The following is a 20,193-nucleotide window of genomic DNA, read 5'->3' as shown; positions in this document are numbered from 1 at the left end:
GGGGCCTGGGGACAGAAGAGCCTAGCCCTCCAGGAAGGGACAGTGCATTTACAGCAAGGGGTGAACGCCCTAGTGGCCAACAGCTGCCTGGATGCACAGGGAGGTCAGGGGACGTGGAATATGTTTAGCTGCCATCGTACCCTGGCCCCTAGCCCTTCCCATTCCCCCCTGCATAAGGCGAAAAGGATCAGGCTAGTGTTTCCACACGAGCACCTCCTCTTCCGTTCCTGGAACCCCGTTAATGCCCCAGTGCATTCTGTCCAAAAAAACCTGTCCATTCATTCACCTCGCTCCCACCCTCCCTTCCCATTGTTTGATTTGCAAACAGACTCCCTGCTTAGAACAGACCTGAAGGAAAGCTCCCGCTCTGCCCCTTGTTAGAAAATGTCCACAAGCATATAGCGTCCCAGAGAGATGCCAGGAGCCAGGCCACCAGGGTCCATGCCGGGAGCAGGACCACAGCTGAGCCCGGAATTATTTTTACAAATGAGCAGCAATGTGACTGTAAGGAGGAAGTATAAAACCAAATCTTTTTAGTCCTATACGGTGGCTTTTCTTTCCTGTTTTGCTGTACATGATCACAAGTACTGCTGCTTACGTTGGGGCCCATTGGCAGAGTGGGCAGGGGTGAGGCACTCCACAGCACCAGCAGCTGGGGAGGCTCGGCTTGCCTCCTGCTTTACAAGGAGAGGGAGAGAGGAGGTGCCAGGGCACCAAGCCCTCTGAGCATGGGCTCTAGGTTTCTCCGCCCGGTGGGAGGGGGCGTCACACCAAAAGCCCAGGTGAGGTGTTCAAAAGCACAGGTTTGTCTTCTTTCCTCATGACCGGGAGGAGAAAGCCCCTGGAAGTCCCCCCCATCAGATTCCAAGAAGGCCCCTTACCCTAAGTGCTGCTCTGCCCAGGACCGAGTCTGGGGTCCCAGCACCAGCCAGGACCAGAGACTGGGACCAGCAACACAACTTGCGGGGCCGCTTGATCAAAGCTTAGTGGGCTGGAGACAGCCGAACATCAAACCAAGCACTGGGCTCTTCTGAGCACATATCCTCACACACACATGAAGCCAGTTATGGCCAAGATGGGTGCGGCGCAGGGGCCGAGGCTGCCTCTGAGGGAACAGCCCCCTGCCCTCCACCCCATTTTTCAGAGAGGAACAGGAGGGGGGGCAGGGGAGTAATTCTGTACACTTCAGTCCAGGATTTCCAGCATGCAAATAATCAAATTTTATTTTTCTTAAACCCTGATGTCAGCTCTTGAGTTCGGAAATTTAAGGAAAACATTATTTTGGTAATTCTCTGTTATTTGCCAAGATTTGGGAGAAGGGAGAACAGTTAGGAATCCCATTAAGCTGAAGTTCATGGAGCACTTACTTTGTGCTGACACCGTGTGGAGGATCTGTTGCTTCTACTTTGGAGGGGCATTATTGCCATTTTATAGATGGGGAAACTGAGGCTCGAGGAGTACAGTCACTTGCCTAAGGTCAAACAACTTGGATGTCGGGGACCCTGTATTCACACCGATGCAGTCAGACTCCCCGGCGTGTGTGCCTGGCCATTGGGTCCTGTATACTTACTACCTCCCGTTTAGGAGGTCAGTGTCTGCGGTCTGTTAGTTCTGGCGTTTTTGTGTCTGTGGCTACGTTCAGGTGTCTATATGTCTATAAATATATGTCTATAAATGTCTATAAATATCTAACAACAGGGGAGAGGGTTGGTCAGAGAGGAACTTAAGGTATTTCATTGAAGGATTGAGCTTAGCAGAGCATCCGACAGGAGCGTGAAACTCAGATCTGTGACTTGAGTAATGGGCTCTACTCAGGGGGCATTTCATCCATGACCTCACACAAAGCTGTCTGAGCCAAGGTAGGGCTTTGGGTCACTTGCTTGCCTTGAAATGTCTCTCTCTCCCCCACTTGGAACCAACGCTAAAGGAAAAAGAGAAGTACAGTTTTCCTTGGGCTTCAGAGCAAAATGGTCTTTGAACTGTGGACCAAAGAGTCATAGGAGTAGATGTCCTCCTCCCTATTATGCAGACAAAATAATTGTAACATTGGGCAGAGCAGGTCGTGAAAAGAATGCAGCCATTCTTGAAAGAGATTTTCTTCCAGCCCAGTTTGACAAAGGGGTGGAGTCCTTTGGCCAAGCCGTGACTAGCTGGCGTGTCTGGGTCTGGAAGGGCAGGGTTGATGGGGCACAGGGAAATCACTGTCACATCTTTTAAGGAGACAAAAACTGGGGTAGGTCAGGGAGTGTCAGGAGCCCCAGCTGAGAGGACTCTGGGGCTAGGAGGAGACCCTGAAAAGCATATGCCTCAATGCAGTGCGCAGAGAACGGGAAGACCCCAGAGAGGCATCAGCTGCTCCCAGGATGAAGAGGAACGCAGGATTCCCATTTTACCCTACTTTGGGCAAAATCAACTCAAGTTCTAGATGTCTAGAAGGGGCTGCGAAATGTATCAAATGTAAGCATAAATAATAGAAATACAGGCATGTGTGCATACAACTTTAACCTCTTTTGACATTTTCCAGAGGGTTCAGTAACTTTCTTCCGATGAAAGGGCCCCCTCCCTCCCCTGCCAGCAACGGCTGCCCTAATCACTCCCAGACCTTGCAGTCAGTTTCCTCGTTAACAGGCTCCCTCCTGCAAGGCGGGGTGCCCACCAGAGCCCGAGGGCATGCATGGGGCAGCGGCAGGAACTCGTCACCCCCCCTTCACAGAACTGCCTCATTTCTACCTCCCCCCTCTCTGATGGCAGCCAGCCCCTGGCGGCAGCATCCCGCCAGCCGGACTCTGGATTTGCTTTGTGCTGCAGAAAGAAGCCGGGGCTTGACAAGCTCATATTGTTATCTCGAGTTGCCTGCCCCCGAAATAAGGTTCCAGCAGCCCCCGCCCTTTGCGGGGAAGCTTCCCGAGCCGGATCGCCAGGGCGAGTCCGAGCTCTTCCACATTAGTGGGCAGGAAGTGGAGTCCCGATGGGAGGCTGGGAATTTGACCGCCTTCCCATTTCAGCACTGGAGGGAGGAAGCTCAGTTGAGCGCTGCGCAGACGGCTCCCGCTTCCCTCCTAGAGCGGGCCCTGCTCCCCGCCCGGCAGCCCGCCCTCCTAGAGCCCCCGCTCGCCCCCTCTCTTTGGAGGGAAAAGTCCGCGGAGCTGGGAACCGTCTGGGTCTCGGATAATGCAACAAAGGCAAAGCGGAGGAGACCAACTTGAAAAGAACTTGTTTTGTTCCCGTTAAGAAACCTGCAGGAAAATCCACACCCACATTGGAGAGCGGCGTGCGTGTGTGTGTGTGTGTGTGTGTGCGTGTGTGTGTCTCCAGCAAGAGGCGGAGGGCGTGCAAACAACTGTGCAGTCTCTGCTTTGATAAGGAAGCGGCTAGCTGGAGAAGTTAGGCTGCAAAGACGACGAGAGCCCTGAGCCAACCACTCCTGAATGTAAACCGCATTGTTTTCTGTCCAGATATTCCAATGGAGACAGTTGGAAAACCTGTATTTCAGAGAGAAGAAGTTTTCCGTGGAAGTTCATGACCCCCGCAGGTAAGCTAGAAAAGTCCTTTCCTTCTGGGAGTGCGTGGCCCAGCCGGCATGTTAGTTATATGACTATTTTCGTGCTGTCGTTGTTCATTTTGGGGAGCGGGAGGAGGATAGTTGCCCGTGGGGAGCATACGCCAATCTGACGGTGAAGCTTTGTTCTCTACTAAATATGTTGATAGATGCGGAGGGTTCAAGCATGCTTTGCGTGTGCGTGCACGAGAGGAATTGGCAATTCCGTGATTCTCTCCTCTGGCTACATGTGTTCGGTGTTCATGTGTGGTGTTATCTTTGCATGCCGGGGCATTCGAGGGCAGATGGATGGCACCTGGTAACAAACACCACACTAGACTGGGTAGTGTTCCGAGTCCTTTCCGGCAGCTTGTGCCAGAGAAGTCTGAAGGATGGCTTGTCAGAGCTTCTGAGAATGTTTCAGGGAGGACAGTCGGCACCGAAAGGAATCTAGACCTAAAGCAGTTGTGTGAAGTTGTTTGATTCCAGGAGCTGTAATTTTTGGGTGTTGGTGTGGGTGGATGTCGAAAGCAAGAGAGTTCTTTTTCTCCCCATCTCATGTTGTGTCCCAGGGAGCACTAGTGTGAAAACCAGGGCTCTCTAAGTCACATGCCCAACAATAGGGTCCTGGTTTGGAATGCAGCAAGCCCTGCGTGGAAGGTTCTGGAAGGTTCTCAGGCAGCACATCCCGGCTGCTTTTCCTCTCTTTGTCTGCCGGCAGGTCCTGGACTTAGAGGCAGCTCAGAAACAGCAGCAAAACTCCCTGAAAACAGGCCTGACACCTAAGGATAAATTGCTCTCAGTAGGTCCAAAGTGGATTTACAAGAAAGTAGCCCTAGGAAGACAGTGAAAAGGTCAGACCCTATAGAGGAGCCAAGGGGACAGTTAGGCACCGTTGATGCCCCAGCCCCCCTCACACATGTCCTCTGAGCAGCAAAACAAGCCTCTCTGCCTCCCAGGGAGCTCTCAGAGACCAGGACGCCAGCCCCCCAGTCGGAGGGCTGAGCTTGGGCAGTGTCCCTGCTCCTGCCGCCTGCGATAACCCAGCAGGGGTGACAGGCCACTCTGCCCCGCCGTGTAATCTGCGTGAGACAGCCACTCCGCAGCGGGGAAGAGCTCGGCCCACGCCCCACAGCCCCCACACGACCAGCAAGTGGAGAACACTGTGGAGACCCAGTGGGCACAGTCAGATGAAGGCGGTGACGTTGGCGGAGTAATGACCTGGCCAGCGTTTCTCGGGGTCTTGCGGAGGGTCTCGGTCTGGAGACCCTGCCTCCGCAGAGCAGGAACCCATGTGTGCGGGGCCCGGTGAGGGAGAGCCAGATGCTGAGAATAATACTCCAGCCAAGCTTTTCCAGGTGAAGCGAACCAGACCAGTCTTAGAAGCGTGAGGAGAGGGAAAGCCTGTGTGTGAAGACTGAAATGCATGTTGCCACAGTGAGTCAGATGCAGAAAGGGGCTGCCTGACAGAATGAAAACTGGGGATTAGATCATCTAAGGGGCTATGCCTCAGGCCCAGAAAGAGGTCCTGCTAGCTTCCTGTTCTACGTGTGGGGAAACTGAGGCACCCAAGAAACAAAGTCACCTGCTCTAGGTTATAAAAAGCTGGCAAGTGGTCCAGGAAGGATTTGAACCCAGGGAGCCTGACTGCACAGCTCACAGGCATCCCGCTACGCTCCACACAACACACCGGGGCCCGAGTGCCGGATGGCGTGGACCATAAATACTGAAGGTGGCCAGAAGCCAGGCTGGTTGGGACAGGTTCCTGAGAAGGAGGGATTCTGAGCTGAACCTCAAAGCATGACTAGGATTTCGAGCTGAAGGTCGGCCCTTGGGTGGGGGGGGGGGGGATGAAGACTTCGTCAGGTGGGTGTCAGACAGAGGAGGGAAGGGAGGTGCTAGAGGCAGGTGGAGCACAGAGTGTGATCACATCTCCCCGAGGAAAACAGCCCTCTACCAGCCTAGAGGCAGGCAGGCGGAGAGGGGGCGGGGCGGGGAGGGAGGCCAGGGGGGTGTCTGCCCTGATGCTTTAAAGACACCTTTTCCGTGTGTGCACTGAGGCAAGCAAAGGGGATTGCTGCAGGTTAGCTCCCTGGCACAGTGCCTTTGCTCTGCCCTGAACCTCTTCCCTTCCCACGGCCGCAGGGCGCTCCTTCCATTACCCGCTGCGCCCAAAGCTGTTGCCGTGTTATTTGGAGCAGGGAAGACCAGTCTGGTTGACTCTACATTGGGGTGGTCCCAGCCAGGAAAGGGGGTCAGAACCAAAGTGATGGGAGGGCAAGTGAGGAAGAGAATCATGTCCTGAAGAGGCCACCGGTGGGACACAGTGGGGACTGGGCATCAGCCCAGGCAGAGGGTGCCGTGTGTCCTGGGTCGCCTGGTCCCGGGTGGGACCATAGAAGGTAACCTTGGATCTGTGTTCCTATACATGGACCCCCCAACTTGATAGCCACATGGGTTCGGTGGTTCTCCGGGCTTGGCAAATACTCCGTTTCTAAAGTTTAGGCAAAACAGAGAAGTCAGTGGGGTGGGAAGAGCCTGAAGGGAAAGATGCCGAGAAGAGATAAATGAATAATGGAGCAGGAGAAAACTCCCAGTGTCTGATGTGGTGTTCCTGCAGAACCTCCTAGACCTGGCCAACCTCCTGAACCCTTCCTCCCTCCCCTCCCTTACAAACACAAGCACCTGGCCCCTACCCACTCATGCTTTCACTCAGACACACGCCCAGTTACTTCTCCTTTCTAATTCAGCTTTTCTGGGAGAAAAGATTGCACGTATTCCCAGGAGCAGCCACGGCTGTGGAAGCCAACGTGGGAGTTCTGATCGGTTTCTTTTTACTTCTACAGAGATCGGTGGGGTGCTCCTCCTAACTCTCTTGCTGGCTCCCTCCCCATTATTTTCAACCATGTTCTGTCCCATGAGCTGACGTTTTCTCCTAACTTAACTAAACGAGGAATTACTGTGCCTAGAATCAGTAGCATTAACGAGCCACCAGATTTGAATTTCTCCCTAAAGGTGGGTCTGAAGAAGACCCTCTGTTCGGTCTTTAGCCCCCAAGGAAAACTGATGGGAACAGCTCTAGATTTTCTTCCAGGGAAAATGTGTCATTAAAAAAACAGTTATTCATGAGTCCTGATGACCCAAGTTTCTTCCAGATTAGGTATCTTAAACCTGAGAACACACTCTTCTCTCCTGATGTTCACATCAAATACCCTGGGCCCCACCCCAGTACCTTGCCGTGCACGCACGCGCACACACACTCAGACACACACACGCGTGTGCATGCAAACACATGTTCTCAGATTTCATTTGCAAAATCATCTGCCTAGTCTATGGAATACACTTCACGGAAAGCATGATCCTATCACTCTGTTTTTCCCCCCAACATCATGGATGTGGTGAATTATGTTGGAACCCACATTTCCCACTTTTCATTGATTTTCATTGGTTGCCTCTGTGTACCCCAGATGGATATATGCCCTAGCTGCTCTGTAAATGTGTATGTGTCGGTGGGTAGTGCGGAAGATTGGCTGCACTCCTTTCTGTCATCCCTGTTTTGATTCCTTATACCCTGCCTGCCGGCTGACTAAATTTGAGATTGATAACCAACTCTTTCAAGGAACACTGAGTTAGAGCAGTGTGAGAAGTCCGGACTCCCTCGGGACATCCCACAGGCTGTGGCCTGTGCTGGTGATTAGAACAGAATTTACTTATCCTTCACCATAGGCAGCATTGCCTGCTTAATAAAGGACATTGTCAAAGGCTTTTCCTGTTTCTGAAGTTTGTCTTGGCCCAGCGCCAGGAGCTGAAGCTCAGAAAGGACCGTCCAGTGACCTAGAATGACCCATCTTATCCCAGATGAGGCAGAGGATGGACAAATTCTGAACCCTAAGGAGCCAGTAAATAAAAAGAATAGCATTATTCATGATAGCCAAAATATGGAAACAACCTAAGTGTTCATGGAGGGATGAACAGATAAAGAAATGGTGATGTGTATATGTACAATGGAGTATTATTCAGCCGTAAGAAAGAAGGCGGTCCTGACATTGGCAGCAATGTGGATGAACATGGAGGACATTATGCTAAGTGAAATAAGCCAGATGCAGGGGTGAGGGGAGAAAAAGAACTGCATGATCTCATGAATATGTGGACTCTCAAAAGTCAAATATGTAGAAGCAGAAAGTAGAAAGGTGGTTACCTGGGCCAGGGAAGAGAGGAAATGGGGGGATGTTGGTCAGAGGTACAAAGTTGCAGTTACATAGAACAATAAGCCTATGGATCTAAGGTACAGTGTGAGGGCTATAGTTAATGATGCTGTACTGAATAGTGGGAATGAACTAGGAGAGTAGATCTCAGGGGCTCTCATGACAGATATGTGAAGATATGATCTCTGTTCATTAGCTTGACAGTAATAATCATTTCACTATATGTATATCAAATCCTGTTGCACACCTGAAATTTATATAATTTCTTCAACTTAAATTCAAGTTACCATTGAGTGCAGCACTGGTTTCAGGAGCAGAATCCAGTGATTCATCACGCACGGGCAACACCCAGGGCTCATCCCAAGTGCCCTCCTTAAGGCCCATCACCCATTTAGCCCACCCCCCACCCACCTCCCCTCCAGCAACCCTCAGCTTGTTCTCTATTTTAAGAGTCTCTTATGGTTTGCCTCCCTCTCTGATTTCATCTTATTTTTCCTTCCCTTCCCCTATGTTCATCTATTTTGTTTCTTAAATTCCACATGTGAGTGAAATCATATATTTGTCTTTCCCTGACTTACTTCACTTAGCATAATACACTCTCGTTCCATCCACATTGTTGCAAATGGCAAGATTTCATTTTTTTTGATCACCAGGTAATACTCCATTGTCTAAGGAGACAAGGGAAACAAAAGCAAAAATGAACTATTGGGACCTCATCAAAATAAAAAGCTTCTGCACAGTGAAGGAAATAACGAAAGTAAAAGGCAACCGAGGGAATGGGAGAAGATATTTGCAAATGACATGTCAGATAAAGGGTTAATTTCCGAAACATATAAAGAAATATAAACAAATAATCCAATTAAGAAATGGGCAGAAGACATGAATAGACACTTTTCCAAAGCAGACATCCAGATGGCCAACAGACACATGAAAAATGCTCAACATCACTCATCATCAGGGAAATACAAATCAAAACCACAATGAGATACTACCTCATACCTGTCAGAATAGCTAAAATTAACAAGTCAGGAAACAAAGGTGTTGGCAAGGTTGTGGAGAAAGGGGAACCCTCGTGCACTGTTGGTGGGAATGCAAGCTGGTGCAGCCACTCTGGAAAACAGTGTGGAGGTTCCTCAAAAAGTTAAAAATAGAGCTACCCTATGACCCAGCAATTACACTACTAGGTATTTATCCAAAGGACACAAAAATGCTGATTTGAGGGGTCCATGCACCCCAATGTTTACAGCAGCAGTGTCCACAACAGCCAAGTTGTGGAAAGAGCCCAAAAGTCCATTGATGAATGGTTAAAGAAAATATATACGATTTTTATTAAACAATTAAAAAGATGGCCTTTGCTAGCTAGTTTCCCTAAGTGTGTGTGTGTGTGTGTGTGTGTGTGTGCGCGCGCGCGTGTGTGTGCGCTCATCTGTCCCATTTATGCAAGGGCTTTTAAATCCCATGGGGATCTCAGTAAAAGCTGTCAACCAGTCACTGGAGTCCCGCATCATCAACATGGTTGAACCTTGTGATTCTTGCCATCCCAGGGCTTCAGTGACAAGGAGGACATTTGGACACAGCGGCATTGCAGTGCATACGTGGTATGCATGTCCGGCTTTGATCAAGTCCATTTGGGCTATGGCCATTAGCCAACACCAGTTCTATCTGGACAGAAAGCAGAGTAAGGTAAGTCCTTCTCCGGGGCTGGGAGGGACTCCACAATGACCGGCCCTTTGACCACACCGCAGGCTTACCTAAGGGCACACGAGGGCCCGTGTCTCCTAGTTGAGGGATTGGGAATTGGGTGGGTGGGGGCAGCCCCGTGTCCCTTGCCCCGAGATGTGCACAGGTATGAAAGAATTATGGGAGGGAGGAAGGAGACGGGCTCTTCCAAAGGGCACGTTCCACGCAACTTGGTTAAGGGGCTCGGGCCCAACCACGGTTGCAGCCTCTCAAACCGTTTACTGTAGCCAGGTAGGGCCCTTTTGAGGAATTCAGAGCATGCTTCTGAACCTCAGGAACCTCTCCCTGGAACAAGCCGTGAAGCCCTGTATGGTGTTTAAACAGTGGCATATTGTTTGCTTTTTGAGAGAGGAAAAAAAAAAAAAAGCAACCGTTTGCAATTAATAGACACCATCTAACTGTTCAGGATAATTGCTGTGAAAGCGCTTCAGGCCTTTCCAACTGCCACCTCCATTTTTTTTTAAAAGTCAGAAGTGGAAACATTAAAAAAAAAGTAGCAGCAGCACCCAACCCTGTTTCCCTAAGGTAGGCCTGGAGCCTCGGGCCTTGGTAAACAATCATCCTCCAAGGGAGATTTGACCCAGCCCCAATGCAGACACGCAGGTGCATTTTCTGGCGGGTGGGAGAATGACGTCTCCTTGGTTCACACACAGCTTATATCAACACTCGGCCCCCTCTTCCTCCAGCCCGTCTTCTGTGCTGCCTTGCATCCCCCCCACGAGCCATTCTCATTCGTTAGCTCTCTGCTGAAGAGCCCCATCAGGATGGGTCTTGCACCTTTCCCAGGATCCTGCTGGTGTGGGGGGAGGGGCTGCAGAGCTATGGAAGGAGCTGGGCGGTGGCCCCTGGGAGGTTTTGTCCCATCATGTGGGTTCTCGGGAGGCAAGGAAGTGGCCGGACCCTAGGCTTACTGGACCCAAGATTCATCAGATCGGTGCCCTCTTGGATCCTTACAGCTTCTTCTTCTGCCTCATTTTCCGTCTGGATGGGGTTGCTCTTTCCCTGGCTTGGGAAGGGGAGTGGAAGGAGTAACCTGGGATCTAGCGGGAGGAAGGAGAAAGATATTACAAAAATAGGAGAAAAGGAAACAATCTCTCAACTCATAATTCAGCTTCAAATCTGAGCCCTTCCTGGGTAGCTGTCACTTTCTTCTCTGTAACATGTTTTTCTCCTCTGCTAAGTCTTCTTCCTGACCCCTTTTTTGGTCATTTTCTGGGGTGAATGGGCACAGAGTGGAGGGGTTTTTTTTTGTTGTTAGGCATAATGGGAGCATTCCACAGCTTTCCTGGTGATGATGGACATTGGCACAGGGATTTGAAGCCCGATTAGATCAAAAGAAACAGGGCCAAAGCGTTTTGACTCATGCTTTAGATTGAGACAGTAGGTGGGTGTCAGCATTTTGCCCTCGGGTCTCGGGAGTTGGAGGTCCAAACCTTAAAACATCGATTCCATCCTCTGCATTGTTTGGGAATGGGTGGTAAGGGGTAGAGACCTTGGCAGCCCTCCCAAACCCCACTGCCAGTTCCTCTTGTGGGCAGACCCCACACACACTGACGGCACAATTTTGAAAGGAGAAGAGACAAAGTGTATCTCACCCTTAGGTTAGTACATTAGCGGTTTGAGATCTACCCCTCCCATCCCCAACCCCCATGCTCGTTCTTTGCATTGAGGGTCTCTTGGGCAACGCAAGAGGCCGTTCAGCAGGGCCTTCTTCCCCGTTCTCAAAGATGGTCTTACTCTGCAGTTGGAGAAGCCTTATTGGCCAGGCTTACAGGTCAGCCCTCTGATGCAGCAAGTCAACTTCAAAAAGTAATTATCAAAGATCATTTATTAACAGGAAGTGTCTTTTAAAAGGCCAAAGCAGGTGCCCACAGCAATAGGGAAATTTCAGCCATCCTTCTCGGTGACCCTTGGGGGACGGAAGGAAATACACATCCACCCAGGAGCAGAACTTCCCCCAGTAAGCTCTGAATGCTCACGGATGCTCCAGAGCCCTTCCATTTCTCATAGGAACCCATTCCTCAACCCACAGTGGCAGGTGAGCAACCAACTCTCCCACGTGGAAGTCCAGGGACTCCATTTCCAGTTCTGTGACCCTGGGCAAGTCTTCCATTGCTCCTGCTTTGCTTTCCCGATTAGAGAACAAGAAAGAAAATACGGAAATTATTGATTGGCCCGATGACACAGTGTGTGTGAAATTGCTTTAGGAGATATGTGCTATCTTTTATCATCATCATTAATCCAACATACTGTTCCCCGGCCAACACTTGTGTAAAGGTTAAGTTCTCTCAGAGTTTCCCAGATGAAGTCAGAGATGATAAAATTCCCCTTAGGAATTACGTTACGACACCTTTCGCTTCTGGAATGTCATTCTCTGTACAAGGGTGATGTGATCCGTCTCTGATGGGCAGAATGACCTCTGGTGAGTGACGGCTGAGAGACCTGGGACGGGCTGCAAAATATTTCTAAGTAGCCGGTATTGGCCAGCATAGGGGCCATTGCCCCACACCCTGCTACACCAGGCCATGCCATCCATTCCTTTCTCTGAAGGGCTTCGGCAAAGCCCAGGCCTCCCAGGTGATGCTTATCAGCCCCAGAGACAAGTGCAGTCTAGTGGTCTGAGTCAGCAGGAGTGGGTGGCCGAGCAGTCTCAGGCTCTTCCCTGGCGCTCAGGCATTTTCCTCTTTCAGGATCCTTGTGCCAATCCTGTAAGAACAGCGTCTCTCTCTCTCTCTCTCTCTCTCTCACGCACACACACACACACACATACACACACCAACACCTTCCATCACCAAAGACAACAGAAAGAGCCCCTGTTGGTTGGTTTCCTGCGGCTCATGCAGAATGAGAGGCTGTCCAGGCACCAATTACAACTGGTAACTTATATTTGCTGACCCCAAGGATCCCAGCAACCTCTGGAGCCCAGAACCCAGAGCTAAGGAATGTCTTGTTGACTTGGGAGGAAAATAGTTGAAAGCTCAAATTGTTGAGAGTAAACATTAGACACCTCTCCTCTGAACTCAGAGTGGGGACTTCTCAAGTTGGCCTCCAGTCCAGACATCTTTCCTTCTTCTTAATTGTTTTGTTTTTTTTTTTTTTTTCTGATCTGTCTTCTGTTCTTCATTCCATCTAGATCAGAAGCAGAGTGACAGCATGGTAGGGGACAACGCAACCTTGCTTGTGAGATAACAGTAATAAAACTCAGTAGGGCAAGACCCTCAAAGCACAATGTTCAGAATGTTGGAGGCTCTTTTGTGTTGTCCCAAAGACTCGACTTTTCGAGAAAAGAATCTCCCCATCTGTACTCATTCCTCTTAGCATCGCTCTCTGCACTGGGTCTTTTTGGTCATTGTCCTATTTCCATTTGGAGAGAAGCTAGTAACTTCCTAAAACTTCGACGAATCTAGTCTCCCTTGGGAAGGATAGCTGTTGGTCCCTTTTTCCATATTTTGGTTTTTGCCTCTCAGACCGATGTGTGGCAGGAATGGAGGTGGGGTGGGGACAGGTCTTCCGTGTGATTAATGAGATTCCCCCAAGTACCAGGTTGAGCCATCAGTCTCACCTCATTTAGCAAATTACTTCCAGGCCCTGATTTGGATCCTGTTCCTATTTCAATTCCAGTGGCCTCAACATTATATTATCTAATTTAGTCCTTATCACAACTCTGCCATTTGGGTTTTAAGAGCTCCATTTTACAAGCAGGGATCTGAGTATCAGACAGGTTGAAGGTCATGGCCAGACAGTGGTGAACTGGCCAGAGCCAAGATTCCAGTCCAGATCTTTCTGACTTCAAAGCATGGGCGCCTCCCCACCACGCTGAGTTGTTCTGTGTCTCCATGAGTCATTAAGTAGCTGCAAGCGACAGCTCTTTTTATTCGAGCGTGGGTGTTGGTAAAGAAGAGTGCTGCAGAAAGTAATGGGTGTGCTCCCTCTGCTTGCTCAGAGGGTAAAGCTCAACCAGATGGGCCCTGTGGACATGCGCTGTCCATGCGAAACAAAAGGCACTTCTTGCTTCTGCCCCCCAGCCCCCACACCCCCAGCCAGAGTGCTGTGGGGGGCCCTGGTGGCCAGGGTTATATCCTGAGCAAGGAGGCCCTGACCTGAGGAAGGTGACCTGGATCTGAGTGCAGGGACATTCAGAGTTGAGGTCAGAAAGGAGACATCAGTCAAGGAAGGACCAATGAGATGATTGTTCATACCCAGAGAACAAAACAAGCAAAAACACTCCATGTTTCCTTGATCCTAGACTCTCTTATAATAAGAGGAAAGTGCTCAGCTGTTGGAAGACATGGTCCTTCATCAGTGTCTGCATCAGTGTGGAGGCCAGAGGAAGGGCAAGGCCATGGGGGTTCAGAGAGCCTCTGCTGGACAGCGCAGGGCACCTGGGCAGAGACTGTCAGTAAGGAAGAGAATGGGCAGCGTCTACCCACCCGCCGTGGCCCCCGTATCCGCCCTCTGCCGGCTTCTCCTGTGTGGGGGACAGACTTGGGTGTGTGGGGGCGGACACACATGAAGGGACTGAAAATCTTGGTTTAGGACATCACCTAGTTCCATCGTTGTATGGGCTATAGCCAATGGCCACGGAAAGAAACCTCAGCAAATGTGTGGGTTCTACTAGCATTTACAGTGTTTTTCATTAAGTTCGTGCTGTGGGTAAAGTCTATTGCCTTAAGCACGATCACAAAAATTGATTTCCTGAAGAAGGGAAAAAAAAAAAGCAAACATCAAACACATGTGTAGGCAATGCAAACCCATTTTCATCTACTGAGGGCAGTAACTAAAAAAGGTAGCTTTGTGAAAAACGAACACTTTTAGGAATAGGATTGTGATAACAGAGTACTTTTCTAATTAATCCAGCCCGGTGTTACTGTTAGCCAGGGCAGGCCAGTTAATATGCAGGATAAATGGAGTGGAGCGTTAACTATAATCTGAAGACTTTGGAGCACACAGGTATCAAAACAGAAGCAGAGCACGGTGTCAGACGCTTATTGGTGGGGCCTGGGCGTCCAAACGAGCAGTTGTTCAGTGGCTTCTACACATGTAGACATGCTCCTTGTATGTCTAGAGCACCATCACGTGCCAAGCCTCTAAACGTTCCATGGCCACGGGGCTAACACTGGAAGGCATTTAAATCCCCTCAGAATCTATGGGGACTTCATAAATCTGTTTCATATACTTCTGTCGTTCACAAAGCTGAAAATTATTTTTTTCCTCCTCCTTTAAACACAAAATATAATCACTGCTATTTATTGAGAGCTGTGTACGAGGGGACGGCATAGGGGAGCCCTTCACATGCCTTACTTCCTTTGACCCTAACAGAACCGTCAGTGGTAGGTAGTGTTTTTCCCCATTTTATAGCTGGGAATCATGAGGCTCCGTGAGATCAAGGGACTTTCCCCAAACCAGGACTCCGACCAGGTCCGTCTGATGCCAGAGTCCCTGCTCTGGGCACGGCATAGTAGAGCCCATAGAATAGCTTGGAAAACGCATCACTCATGTCCGCTCTAGAGCCATACCTCCTGCAGGGAGCTTCCGTGATTAGGGACGGAGCCGGAGAACAGAAACCTAAAAGTGCTGCAAGCCAGGACAGTAGTCCATTTGCTAAATCTCAGGACCCCAAGCCCGTGGGTGATAAGCGTTCTCTCTCCGAACACCTCTTTATAACCCGGCTGTCTTTTCCATTCTAGTCTAAAATCCATGCCGCACGAAGCCTGAGTGAGATCGCCATTGACCTGACCGAGACGGGCACGCTGAAGACCTCCAAGCTGGCCAACATGGGGAGCAAGGGGAAGATCATCAGTGGCAGCAGCGGGAGCCTCCTGTCGTCAGGTAAGTGGGCTTTTCTTGGAGAGCCACCATGCAGGGAGCCGGGGAAGAGGCTGTGGCTGAGGGTGGCTTCCACCCCACAGTGGCTCCGGGGAAGGTCCGGGAGTGGCAGCCGCTGAGGACGCAGCTTGGCAGGCTCACAAGGAGCTGGCTCCGGTTGTGAGACCAAGGTTTTGAGCCAAATAGGAATCTGAGAAAACCGCCAAAAGTGCCAAAGGGTAGGGGGGTGGAATAAGAAGCAGCAGAACCATGCCGTGTGGGAAGGACTGTTGGCTCCATACCTCTCCTCAGGCACCCTGCAGAGCCTTCTGAATGCTGAAGGCCGACTGTCAGGAATGTCAAGTCCAAGGACGAAGTGGGGTTGGTTCACTTGTGTGTCCTTAAACGAGAATTAAACTAAGGAGGGGCTGAAGGCAGGCTCGTGGTGCTGAGCAACACTGCATCCTATTCGCAGGGGAACTCTTCAGGACTTTAGAAGGTACAGAAACTCTTGGCCTTCGGCAAGGAGAGTCTTGGTCACGGAATGCGGTGTAGCAGATAAGCGCCTTTTGCAACTGAGTCCAAGGCTCTGATTCCAAGCTTGTTTCTAAGAGCCCTGGGCAAGTCATTTTGTCATTGGATGCGGGAGGGGCGGACAAGCTCTGAGGATTCAGAGGAGGCTGATGTCCAGAATAGGGAGGCCCTTTGCTGCAGTGACAGGAAGAGGGGGAGGTTTGAGGAGTGCAGGAAGAGGGAGGGAGGCGATCATTGTTTGGAAATGTTAGAAAGTATAACTAATGCAGGTCACTCCCCAGGCCACACCATCAAAGGCTGATTGTTCCTGGGGACAGTGTCCCTTGCCTCCGAGCCATGAAAGAGAAGCAAAAAGTTTTCGTTTGCCCTCCCCCATCTTCCAGAGTGCTTGCTCTTTCTTCTTCTTCTTCTTTTTTTTTTATTTTTAAGATTCCTTCCTGCCCTAGCATTCTAGGAGCTGTCTCTGAATATTACGTCCTTAGCGTCACCTTTGTTCTACCCCTGTTGGAGCATCCCTCCATCTGTGATGGCCCCGCCCCATGTGGTCCAAGGAGGCCCCGCACCATGCGGTCCACGGAGGCCCCGCCCCATGCGGTCTACGGAGGCCCCGCCCCATGCGGTCCACGGAGGCCCCGCCCCATGCGGTCCACGGAGGCCCCGCCCCATGCGGTCCACGGAGGCCCCGCCCCATGCGGTCCACGGAGGCCCCCCACCTTCACACCCAGCCTTCCCTTCTCTGCTGCCCTTTCTTCCACCCTCTGCTGACGGGGGAGCCAGCACGCCTTCATTCACGGAGGCATCCTGCCTGCCCGGATTTTGCCTCCTGCCTCCATCGGCTTGGTCTAGATTCTTCCACCCCTCACTGCCCTTCCTCTTTGTTGCACCTTCCCTATTATGTTTCTCTCCTAGTTTTTCATTGTTTTTCTTTTCCCCGGTGCTTCCGTGGTTGTAAAAGGATGGAAGTGAAAATATCACCAAAGAGAAACAAGTAAGCAAGCATGAGCAGTGGAAAGTGATGTCTTCATAGCAATAAAATCCCGTCGGTCCCCGGGGTCTTTCCTGGAACCACGTCTAGTGACTGCACACAGCAGCAGTGGGAGAGAGGGAGAAGGGGAAGAGCCCGCAGAGGGGAGAGGCTGAAGCGTCTAGGTAGCTCCTAGGCTAGCTGAGTGTGGTCAGAGCCAGGAGAAAACATAGACCCGAAGGACGAGGGGGAGGATGTGCCCCTTCAGGACCAGGAGGCCCATTTACTGGGGGGCTAATGGAGCTTCAGCTCAGGGGTCCACACCAGGCAGGCCGTTCAGAGGCCCTGGGAGGGCCCATGTGTTTCTGTGAACATGACACATTTTGCATTCTTTTCTTTTTTACCTTGAAGTGCAGTTGACACATGTTACATGAGTTTTAGGCGTACAACACAGTGATTCATCATCTGTGGTATGCTCTGCTCCCTGCAAGTGTAGGTCCCGTCTGTCACGCTATAACACTAATACCATATCATCCACTGTATTCCCTGTGCTGTCTCTCGCATCCCTGGGACTTACTCATTCCATCATTGGGAGCCTGGACCTCCCACTCCCCTCCACCCAATTTGCCCCTCTCTCCAGCCCCCTCCCCTCTGGCGACCACCAGCTCTCTGTATTTTTGGATCTGTTTCTGCTTTTTGTTTGTTTATTCGTTTTGATTTTTAGCTTCCACATATAAGCGAAATCATACGGTATTTGTTTTTCGGACTTCTTTCATTTAGCATAGGACCCCCTAAGTCCATCCATGTTGTCATAAATGGCAAGAGCTCATTCTTTTTTGTGGCCGAGTAATACTCCATTGTGTATATATACACCATCTTTATCCATTCATCCATCACTGGACACTTAAGTTGCTTCCATATCTTGGCTATTGTAATAATTGCATTCTTTTCCTTAAATGAAGCCACCAATATAAGCTTCATGCCCCACAAAACTTGGATCTCCCTCTGCCAGGTCACCATAGAGTTTACCATAAACCCCTCCCTGCCTCAGATTCTTCAGAATGTTTTCATTAGCACAGCGAACCAAATGATCATTATTTCTGAGACCTTGAGGTTTACAGTGAAAGTTGTAGAAAATGTTGCTGTCTTGTATTGAAGAGGATGTCCTACAAAGCCCCAGACCCCTGCCTCAAATTACAGCCACTCTCAACCCCCTGCCGAGAGGCAGAGGGCAGAGCCAGCACCCGCCCCTGTGTTTGTAGTCTAGACACTTCTGACCCTTGTTAAAGCCCAGGGTCTGAGATTCGAGTCTGGATTTATCTGCCAGCGGTTCTCCTCCTCCAGCCACACATGAGCCCAGCTCATCCTTCAGGCTCAGCGAGGTGTGCATCCCTGCTGTGGTTTCATATCCATTTGGGAATCTGGGTACTTTCCCAAAGGAGTTCTGGGTTCTATCCCAAAGGAGAATGGATTCTTGCAGCCCAGGGCTTCTCAAACTTCTAGGCGCATCAGAATCACTTGGAGGGCAGTTCAAACACAGAGTTGAGCTCCAGCCCCAGGGTGTCTAACTCTGCGGGTCTGGGGATGAGCCTGAGAATTAGCATTTGTAACAAGTTCCTAAGAGATGCTGATGCAGCTGGTCTGGGGACCACACCTTGAGCCACTCTTCCCGCTGAGGAAGAGATAAAAGCCTGAGGTGACAGGGTTGCTCAGTGTCTTCCAGACCTGTGTCTTGGGTTGTCTCCTCTGGCCACTCCTATCTGTCAGCCTCTGGGGCCGCCATGCCAGTAACCTAACAGAGCCACGGACCCGGCTGTGCATGGGAAGCCCAAACCTCCTGACCAGAACGGACATCACTCGGTCATCAGCAAGTGAGATCTAGGCATCTTCAAGATTAGAAAGCAGTGCATCTGTGTGACTGCCGCCAGCCTGATAGAACAGAATAATAGAATAACATCAAATAAGGCATCTTTATACCAAGATATTAAAGTGATTTTCAAATGGGTGATAACTTCGCTTCAGGGGCCCCAGGCTGAGCTGTCTGGGAGTTGCTGGAGGCAGCTAAAGACCTTTCCTTCTCCACTTTCAGAGGGGCAACATCCGTGGCCCCTGACCCCCTGGGTTCTTTCCTTGTCCACCCTCTGCTGCGCCACTGTGCGAGAGGAAAGCCCCAGGAGATGAGAAGCCCAGAAAGTATGAGCCATGCCCCATGACCAGACCAGGCAGCGCCTCAAACCCTGCCCAGTCCTGCCAGCCAGAGCCTGAGGCTAAGGCTGAGGGTCCGTGGGGAGGCCTCCCTCCAGTGACTTAGGAAGACCATGCGGGGAGAGATCCCAAACAGGAAAGAATAGAGGCCGTCAGTTAACAAAGGGAATTTCAAGTGTCCACAGATCTGGTCGTCACTGCCCCTGCAGCTGCTGATCGCTGGCCGTCTGTCTTCTGCCCTCACCTGGGGCACGCCCTCTGCAGCCCCACCTGGAAGGGAGGGTTTCCTGTCCCCCGCAGTGAGGACGTCTGTCTAGCTGGCTTAAATGGCTCCACAGCTGGCTGGTGTCCCACTCCGTTCTTTTTTGTCCTTTGGCATCCTCTTGCCTGTTTCTTGAGCATTCCTTAGTGATGCACTCCCACAGATGGATGAGGCATTACTCTTCCAGGAAAGCCCTGATTTTAAACACTCTTTTTATTACACTTGCCAGACCCCATGTTCTGCTTTTCATTTAGAAAATACGATGCATCTAATTCAGTATCCTATTTGGTCACATGGTCTCTCTCCTTCACCTACTGCCTTATGTTAAGAAAGAAAGAAAAAAAGAGAGCGAGAGAGAAGGAAAGACAAAAAAGTTGTCTAATAAATATTCCTTAAAAATATTTTGAGAAGTGAATTCTCATTTTAAAATCCCTTTTTCAGGGGTGCCTGGGTGGCTCAGTCAGTTGAGCATCTGACTCTTGGACTCAGCTCAGGTCCTGATCTCAGGGTCATGAGTTCGAGCCCTGTGTTGGGCTCAGCTTTGGGCATGAAGCCTACTTAAAAGAAGAAAAAAGAAAATTCTTTTTTCTGCTTATAGGCGAGTGCCTGACATCCAGTAGATACTCCAAACATGATTTAAAAAATGTTTTTTAACATCACATTTCCATGACTTATTTGTAACTGGAAAATAGTACCTTTTGAACCCCTTCACCTATCTCCCCCAACCCCTGTCTCTGGCAGCCACCAATCTGTTCTGTGTATCTATGAGCTTCAGTTTTTTGGGTTTGTGTTTTTTAAGTTCCACATATAAGTGAGATTATACGTACGGTATTTGTTTCTCTCCACCTGACTTACTTCACTTAACACAATGCCCTCAGGGTCCATCTGTGTTGTCCCAAACAGCAAGATTTCATCTTTTTTCATGGCTGAATAATACTCC

The 20,193-nt window shown here is 50.3% G+C and overlaps 1 protein-coding gene across 12 annotated transcripts in view; it reads left to right on the top strand.

The window, feature by feature from the left end:
- The window catches only part of FRMD4A (FERM domain containing 4A), a 596,094-nt gene that overhangs the window by 528,152 nt on the left and 47,749 nt on the right, over window positions 1-20,193 (top strand). For all 12 annotated transcript variants that reach the window (XM_036114111.2, XM_036114096.2, XM_036114077.2 and 9 more), the window contains 3 exons: window positions 3,456-3,532; window positions 9,288-9,426; window positions 15,171-15,312. In XM_036114111.2, coding sequence (XP_035970004.2) covers window positions 3,456-3,532; window positions 9,288-9,426; window positions 15,171-15,312 — 358 coding nt within the window. The remainder of the gene's footprint in view (window positions 1-3,455; window positions 3,533-9,287; window positions 9,427-15,170; window positions 15,313-20,193) is intronic.

This window comes from Halichoerus grypus, chromosome 6 (genome assembly GCF_964656455.1).
Source record: "Halichoerus grypus chromosome 6, mHalGry1.hap1.1, whole genome shotgun sequence".
Taxonomy (NCBI): domain Eukaryota; kingdom Metazoa; phylum Chordata; class Mammalia; order Carnivora; family Phocidae; genus Halichoerus; species Halichoerus grypus.
The sequence above is the reverse complement of the archived record's forward strand: the minus strand, read 5'-3'. Positions and strand labels throughout refer to the sequence as shown.